The sequence below is a fragment of the Alosa alosa genome, chromosome 2, assembly GCF_017589495.1.
Source record: "Alosa alosa isolate M-15738 ecotype Scorff River chromosome 2, AALO_Geno_1.1, whole genome shotgun sequence".
Taxonomy (NCBI): Eukaryota; Metazoa; Chordata; class Actinopteri; order Clupeiformes; family Clupeidae; genus Alosa; species Alosa alosa.
This window is the reverse complement of record NC_063190.1, coordinates 6,371,090-6,380,217: the sequence shown is the minus strand read 5'-3', so window position 1 is coordinate 6,380,217 and position 9,128 is coordinate 6,371,090. Positions and strand designations below refer to the sequence as shown.

General features: G+C 41.2%; 1 protein-coding gene across 1 annotated transcript; it reads right to left on the bottom strand.

The window, feature by feature from the left end:
• Positions 1 to 2,254: 2,254 nt before the first annotated feature.
• im:7154036 (fermitin family homolog 3) lies at positions 2,255 to 8,860 on the bottom strand. Its single transcript, XM_048235415.1, has 15 exons — positions 8,789 to 8,860; positions 8,078 to 8,202; positions 7,580 to 7,813; positions 7,210 to 7,323; positions 6,507 to 6,675; positions 5,751 to 5,853; positions 5,472 to 5,579; positions 5,100 to 5,234; positions 4,781 to 4,830; positions 4,374 to 4,498; positions 4,164 to 4,270; positions 3,622 to 3,837; positions 3,151 to 3,275; positions 2,878 to 3,019; positions 2,255 to 2,750 (listed from the first exon to the last, which is right to left on the bottom strand). The coding sequence occupies exons 2-15, from the start codon at positions 8,199 to 8,201 to the stop codon at positions 2,571 to 2,573; spliced, it is 1,932 nt and encodes a 643-aa protein (XP_048091372.1). The 5' UTR covers position 8,202; positions 8,789 to 8,860; the 3' UTR covers positions 2,255 to 2,570.
• Positions 8,861 to 9,128: the final 268 nt, after the last annotated feature.

Below are 9,128 nucleotides of genomic sequence, written 5' to 3'. Positions count from 1 at the left end.
CCATCACTCAACCAACGCTAATGGTAACATTACCTAGGTCCTTATTGATATTACAAGATTAACGCATTCCTGCAGTAAAACCAAGCATGTCCGATAAACATCCTCAGATTTATTTCGCTTCAAGAAGAAATGGGAATTACACTTCATGTGAACATCGTCCTATCCTTATTAGATGTTAAGCTGCGGTAAATTACAGTCCTTGTATGAAGCGCCCATTGTTTTTCCAACCCACTTTAACTTCCAACAAAATTACGCCTCACTGCAACGATGCGCCATCTAGTGGACAAACGACTACTTCGCCAATACTGAAAATGCAGCCATGATGATGATGATGAATATTTATTTTGGCTTTCTTTTAATCCTACTGATTTTCATTTTTTTTACCGGGGCAAATCACAAATGAGTGATTATGAGCCAGGTTGATGTGGGCCCTTGAGACCAACATACCATAAAAAAGATTCACAGAGAACTGTGTCTGCCCTACCCTCCTTTCGGGGTCCAGTCCAGCGGGGGCTGCAGATGAAAACGAAAAATTACGGTTCCATGCTATCCATGTGGGGGTACATGCCCACCAAGTTTTGTGTACCCCGGTCTTTCAGTGTCCCGAATCCTTTGTTGGTGTATGTCACTAAATGTACACATAAATTATTTTATTGTAAGGCCCCCATGAACGAAAGTACACAAAACTTGGCATGCATTCAGAGGGTGTCATAATGATCCTACACTTTTAATTTCGTGCAGTTTTGACCTTGTCAGCCAGAGATATTGAGATGAAAAACACCAAATTTTTTGCTTTTTAATTTTTAACTAGGTGGCGCTATACATGAAATAAGTGGTAATGGGATGGGTTGACATGCCCCTTAAGACCAACATACAAAAAAGGTGGACCTCCTAGGCCCTACGGTTCTCGAGATATTCACAGAAAACTGTCTCCGGCCACCTACAGGCCAGTTGGTGTATAGTAACATAAATTAATTTATTGTGTGGCCCCCATGAACAGAATTCCACAAAACTTGGCGTGCATACAGAGGGTGTCATAATGATCCTACACTTCCAATTTCGTGCAGTTTTGACTATGTTAGGTCACAGATACCTTCAATTACACCACCTCATTTTTACTTTTTAGTGTTTAACTAGGTGGCGCTATACATGAAATGAGTGGTTATGGAATGGGTTGACATGGCCCCTTGAAATCAACATACAAAAAAAAAATGGTCCTCCTAAACCCTACGGTTTTCGAGATATTCACAGAAAACTGTGTCTGCCCTACCTCCTTTCGGGGGTGCAGTCCAGCGTGGGGGCTACAGATCAAAACGAAAAACGATGGTTCCATGCTATCCATGTGGGGTTACATGCCCACCAAGTTTTGTCTACCCCGGTCTTTCAGTGTCCCGGAATCATTGGGACGGAAATTTGGACATCGAAAAAAAAAAAAAAAAAAAAAAAAAAAAAAATCTATAAAAAAAAAATATGACCGCCCTTATGCTGCGCGGCGCGGTCATAATTATAGTGAAATATACAAATTCACAGTAGGGTTAAAACAGGTAAAATGGAGACATAATTTTTCTCCATGTTCAATGACCTCTAAAGACAGTCCAACCACTCTCCACTCTTATCATAAACAATGCTAATTCTTAATTAGTAGCCTATGCCTACCTATGAAGCCTTTTGGATTTGGCCGTGTGTGATGGAATTCTTCTTCATCATAAGAGTGATTTTATTAGGGCTACATCTAAGCTGATCTTGATCTTCATGTTGAGGCTGACTGGTTGGCTATTCACCATAGGCCCAGAAGGCTGCATGCAGAGGTTACATTCATCATGGTAGTGTATTCACCCACCCTATTTAAGCTTGTATAATAACTAACAGACTACTTAGTTCTAACTCAGTGAATATAATAATCTTATAATACTATCTTAATATTCACATTCAGCGTATTCAGTGTTTCTTTGTTGCTTTGTTTATGTTTTGCATGAATTTACAAAGGTGTACAAATCATACAAATTTCCATCATTTACCTCATTGGCCAAACCCTTTGGAGATGACTGTCATTTATACAAAACAGCAAACCAGATATTCATTAGCAGGAAACAGGAAATGGTTGATTCAGCAGTGATACACTTGTGGGTTGTTTTACTCTATGTAGCCTAGGCTATTTATTTGGCTACTAGGAAGTGAAATGTGTGGGTGAAAGGTGTGGGTGTAATATGTCTATTTGTACATAAAGTAAAAATGAAATGGCAAAACACATGAGTATCCTACAGAGTATGTGAATACGGTTTATGTGTACATTTTAAGTGGACATTTTCTTCATACAATTTGAGTGCCCTGTTGTTTAGCATTATAACTGCATTTTTCCAGCTGAACAAAGCTGAATTAAAGAAATCTTGCACCATTTCCTCTCTCAGATGTAAAGTGGAATCAAGATCAATCAAGATGAATCGGAACTACTATTGTACAAAATAATTTACCACATAAAAATATGGCTGGAGGCTCTGAGTTGTTACACCAAGCCATTCTCTGTAATACTGATATGAGAAAATAACAGTCATGTTCATGTATCAGGGCCTTCAGAGTGCTTCATGGCCTCCTGTGAGTTTGTGAAAGAGCTCCTCATTGAGAGTGTCACCAGGCTCTCTGCTGCGAGTAGACATAAAGATGTAGCCTCCGATGTACTCGTGCACAATCTTGCAGTCAGCAGTCACGCAGCTGAATGCAATGTTTACATTTCCGTTGAACTCGATGGCAACCTAGAACAATGAAAAGTGGACGAGAAAGAAGAAAAAAATATATTGAAAATGTGTATATGGGCAGACATAGATGACATTGACACGCATACAGCAGAGCCTTGTTCTAAATGTTTACACAGGTGCTCACCTGACGGATGTCCCAGTTGACGTTCCACTGCCTCATGGTGTTGTATCTCCATGTTTTCACCACATCTCCTACACTGAGGTCAATGCGTATTAGGCGATTGTTGGCAACTCCAAGGACTTCATCCTTACGACAGCCTTTAAATCTGTAAATGAGTGTGCCAAATGTGACAGGTTAAAAAAAGGTTCATAATATTACAAGATGTTGCAAATGGTTCTAGAATACGCCAAGAAATAACACTGCTTTTCTACAAGCCAAATCATTTTAATTACTCACCTCACTACAAAATATGAGATTCCAAAGTCTGGCAATGCTTGCCAGATCTGAAGAAACTTCTGAACTGCCTCTGTTAATGAGAGCTGTGCAACATTCTGATAGGACTCGAGGATTCGAGGGGTTAGCTGGGGAGAGAAAAAAAGGGCTTACTCAGACCATCAACTGTGTGCATGTAGTAGTGTTTATGCCTGTAGTAGTGTTTATGCATGTAGTAGTGTTTATGCATGTATTAGTGTTTATGCATGTAGTAGTGTTTATGCATGTATTAGTGTTTATGCATGTATTAGTGTTTATGCATGTATTGTGTGTCTGTGTGCATGTATTAGTGTTTATGCATGTATTAGTGTTTATGCATGTATTGTGTGTCTGTGTGTATATGTGTGTGCATATGTGCGTATTTGTGTATATGTGAGTGTGTGTGTGTGATTGTGTGTGCGTGTGTGAAAGTGAGAAGGGCATATAACTCAGTACCTGTTTTGGTTTGTACTTTTTTTGGTATCGTGGAGATACCAAACTGTGTGTGTTGATGCTTTCATCGGTCTGTGCAGAGGCGGCCCCAGGGTTGGTCCGCTGCATGGCTAAGAAGGACTCAATGCTCTCCACCTCACCGGAGTAAGAGCTGTCTGCTAGAGTCTTCCCTTTAGAGGCTAGACGACAGGCGGCCATCCACTTGCTATATTGTTGCTCCTGTTGAGGTGAATAGACAGGTCACTTTTGAAGTAATATAAATAGTTAAGACATACACTGTGGTATGACTTCCTGACGAAGTCTTGATGCTGAAGTGTGAGTTTTTAATGCCGTTAAAAATGACCAAGCCATGATAATAAAGACCTTAAGTGCCTTGGAGTTGATAGGGTATTGACCAGGGTATGTACTGTATGTCATAAAATAAAGGCACAAAACCATTAGCATGAATTACTATGTATTTCACCATTTACTCTCATATTCTTATAATCCCTTGACACAATGTTTTTTTTTATAGTGGTTAGGAAAATGAGAAAAAGACCACTTGCATTGTCACACCGTAGATAGACCTCATTCATCCCATCAGGTTCAGGGATCAGCAGCTTTATACAAAACTTCTGGCCTGCTATGCTAACATCAGGAGTCACCTCACAGCCTGTACAAATTATTAAAAAACAGTTCTGAATATGTATAAGTTTAAATAATAAATGTGCTTTTTTCAGTTATGAATATTCTTTTACATTCATCAGTAGGTTTACCTTTCAGGTTCATTTGCTGAATGGGTTCCCTGGAGCTCTCCTCTTTACTCTTGTAGTATGAGATTGACGTGTCGTTGAAGGTAAACCAGAACTGCTTGTAGCCCTTAAGAGTCAGTCTCTTTGGCCTGCAATAATGAGGCAGATGCAGTAAAAGTGAAGGTACAGCTTGTCCACTGAAGATTTTATATGAGGACTGAGCCTAGAGGCCATACATCAGCATTCAGGACAGGTGTATCTACCGGTGTGTGTGTTTGTGTGTGTGTGTGTGTGTGTGTGCGCGCGTGTGTGCGCGAGTGTGTGTGTTTGTGTGTGTGTGTGTGAATACATTATGAGTGGTTGTCACATTAATCGAGTGGTTGTAACATTTGTTGTGTTTGTCCCCGGTGTCATCATTACACATTGCTTACCTGAAGATCTTCAAATAATCATGAAGTTCTGGAGCAGGTGCCATGGTATCCTACAAACACATATCATTACAACCATTACAATACAAACACATATCATACTTTCAACTTGGCATCTTTATTTTTCATTTGACAGATTTGAAGTCTGCTGCAGATAATAATAATAATAATACATTTTATTTAAAACGCCTTTCAGGACACCCAAGGTCGCTTCACAGATAAAACAAATAGAATAAAAACATTTATATAAAAAAGGAGGAAAATTATAATGATATGGGGCCTATGAGAGAGCAATGGGGAAGAGGAAGCTTGTGAGGCTGACCAGCATGTCTGTTCCACTGCTGCCGCTCTCCTCGTCCAGTTTCAGCTCGAGACACTGGAGTGCAGAGTCCAGATCGTCCATTGCTGGAGATGATGTAAGCTGAGGGTCTGTCAGAGAAACCTTTCCTATGTGGTACTGGATGACGCATATACACACACAACATGCACAAACACAATCGCACACAAACACACGCTCGAGCACACACACACACACACACACACGCACACGCACGCACACGCATGCACACACACACACACACGTACACAGGCAGAGAGAGAGAGAGAGAGAGTGAAATGCTAAGCACAACACAAGCAAAACACAAGTATTCAGAGGTTGAAAGTGTTTACAGTTTTTTTCTGTCATCATATGTACCTGAAGTGCTGCAAACAGCATCATCTCTTCTTCAGTGCAGTCTATTTCCTCCAGCAGAATGGCCCATCGAGCTTGCTCATACAGCTGTGTTAGACGAACTGCATCCGTCTTGAAACAAAAAAAGACTCCCTCAATCCATCCATTCTCAAAAACAACACATATCATTTGAGAAATCACACTAGCATGCCATACTACAACCGCAAAATCATGAAGACATGCAGGATGTTGAAAACATTGTTGAGTACATTTGATACATGCAACAGGGCTTAATCAGTATACCTTGGGTTCCATGTCATGGAAAGTGTAGTATTTGAAACGCAGGATCAGCTTGTCATCTTCATTGATGTCCTGCTGCATCAGAGAGCGAGATGAGTCCAACCATCTGGAGAGAGACACATCAGGTCTCTTCAGTAATAGACCTTTTTCACAGCGGCCATTTTCACATGAAATAGTAGTGTGTCTCTAAATACCTTAATGAAGTCTCTGTTCAATTTAAGTGTAGCAGAATCAGAAATGTACCGGTAATGTCATTAGTAACACCTAGACCTCCCATATAATCATGTTTCATGTCAAAAAATGTCATGAATATACAGTATATTTCATGTCAAAATGCTGCTGAGTTCCCAGGCAGTGCATCCACCAGCAACTGAGCTGAAAGCACTACACACACACTCCACATGTTCATGCTTTGGGGCCCATACAGCCTCTTTTTGCACTACACACACACTCCACATGGTCATGCTTTGGGGCCCATACAGCCTCTTTTTGCACTACACACACACTCCACATGGTCATGCTTTGGGGCCCATATAGCCTCTTTTTGCACTACACACACACTCCACATGTTCATGCTTTGGGGCCCATATACAGCCTCTTTTTGCAATATGGAGCTGTTTCCCAGAACAAGACTTTGTTTGATGTGTTCAATCAATGGGAGAGTTCTGCAAAATCTCTGAGTATTACCTCACAACTGTGTACACACAGTAAACAAGAATCAACTACACTTCCATACGGCTCTCATTAAAGCATACCAACCTGCTATTCACTTGAGCTTTCTCCACAACATTGGACGATCGATATTTCTTTGCGATGGTCTCCGGGGCGGGTGCTGGCTGGCTTATAGACAGCATCTTATACACAGTCTCATACTCTGCAGACTGCGCAAAGTGAGCAGGCATCCCATTTGATAGAGTGAGCATAGAGTCTGCAACGGTTCAGAGCCAACTATATCATTAACACTGATCAATCAACTGTACATTTCCAGATGTATATTTGATATTTTATTTACTGAATCGAAAGGGCAGATGAGTAATGAGTAAAACAAAACCTTGTTCTAATAGCATGCAGTTGTTAATGCATTCAGTGGGCTCTAATTTAAAGTGCAAAGTCATGAGCAAAGTTCTCCTGCATGAACTAATGGCATCGTTTTGTCATCATCATCATTTTAGTTGACCCACCATCAATGTTTGTGTTTATGATCTTTCTCATGGTATTACATTTACAAACACATTTTGCGTAGTTATGGAGTACGTTTTAGTTAGATTTAATAGTTTGCACTTTGCATAGTTATGAAGTAAGCTTTAGTTAGACTTAAGACTTTGCCCAGGCAGTCTGACATAATGGGTGCATTTTCATCCTGAAGTCATTTAAACATCCAGTGGCAGCCACCACAGCTAAATTAGTATGAGTCAGAGTGAGTCCCATTGGCTCTTGACTGGATTAGTGCTTGTAAACAAACCTGGGGAGACTGGGGCACCAGTGATGTCATACACCTTCTCTGGTGATTTGTCTTTTTTCTTCTTTTTCTCCTCCAAGGGCCTCAACAGGGACAGCTCCTCAGGACGACGGATATCTGAAAAACGCCAGAGAGAATCACCAAGAGAGAAAAAAAATCCAATTTGTGGCATCAAATGTTTGGGCAAAGCCGCTTGAAATAATTTCTTTTTCCTAATCTCATTGTGGTAATTAATTTCCTTGAGGAGAGCTCCATCTCCACATCCATGGGAAGGGATTAGCTGGTGTGACTCAATACATGAGACATATTCTACTTTCCCATCTCCTCCTTTTGTAATGGAGTGTAATAGCTCCCCACTCCCACCTTCACTCACTCAGTATTCGGCAGATGCCCATGATGCAGCGGAACACTGGCGCTGAGAAGGTGGCCCGGAGTCGGACGGTGGCCCCGTTGGGCAGGCGCAGCCTCAGGGGCTTGTGCTGGGCCATGAAGTTGAGCCGGGCGTCAGCGTGGATCCCGCACTTGTCCAGCGTCCAGGACGGCCGCAGGACCCACTGCTTCTTCTGCTCCCACCAAAGTGCGTGGTCTGACCAGTCCTTCTTTATCTCTGTAACGTAGACAGAGAGGAATGGACTCAGCGCTTGGAAGGTGCCAAAGATGGAGGGTGTGCAGATGAAATGAAAGGGCTCATTTTCTGTGCTTGCTGACAAACTATCAGGTTCTGTTGGTATCATCACTCAACAGTGTATACGGTTTCACTTCCATCTCCCACTATTGTAGAATGCAAAAGACAAAAGGCAACGGAAAAACCTTTACCTCTAAACTAATGTCTGAACTAACTAAGGTCATCAAGACTAATTGGGACACTTACGTGTTTTCTCCACGATCTTGACGATGACTCCACCGATATGAAGATCAGAGGTCACGCTAACTTTGAGAGGAGGGGCCTCCGGACCGAGTTCCTCCACGGTTACAGTCAAGTCCCATGCAGCCATGCTGTCAAAGAGAAACTATTCACTCCATTCATCTGCTTTGTCTGACAAAAAAATGAGTTGTGTTCATACTGTTTCTAACGGTACATTCATCTAGAGGTCCCACCAAATAAGACACTTACACTGCACATAGGTTTGGTTTGGTCATTAACTTTTAAAAGATAAATAAATATGTCCACCACATAAGAGGGGTTCTTCACATGCGATTTATTTATGTATGTGATCAGAATCTGCCACATTAACCAGCAATATTCCTTCAGGTGGCATGTACTAAAAATTAAACCACCAGCGTTGCCCTCCTGTCCATCAGGAAGAACAAAATGAACTTTCACCTGAATTAATATCTTAGACATGATAAAGGGATGTATCTGTCAAAATAATAGTAATCACTGTTGCTAGCAGTAACAAGGACGAAACAATGAACAATATTTTCACATGAAGATAACGGCACACTGTTCTCATGCCTGCATGTGGAGGCCCTAAAGGTTTCGTTCTCCTCGGATCTGAGCTCTTCTTTCCTTTTCTGTCACTCCAGCTTCTCAATCACCCCCACACACACACACACCTCCACACCCTTTTTTATGACTTACCTTGTCTGTAGATCCAAATATGTTTAGCAGAAAACGCCCTTGTCTTCGCCACTGTGACAACTGAACTTTGTCAGTTCGAGAAACAGTGTCACTTCCTCTTCTTGGCTTTTTTTTTTTTAGTGCCACTTGCTGCTGCTGGTTAGTTTCATCCTGTGTGAGCACATGCAGACACACTTCCTCTTTGTGTGCTTCTTGCTCTTTTGCAAGGAGGGGGACTTTGAATAAGGTCTTTTGAGTAGTATACGGCTACATTTCTACATACTGTTAATTTTATACTTAAGAAATGTTTTTTTTTTTTTTATTAAAAATCAAATGTAATGAATTGATGAGGAAAATTTGG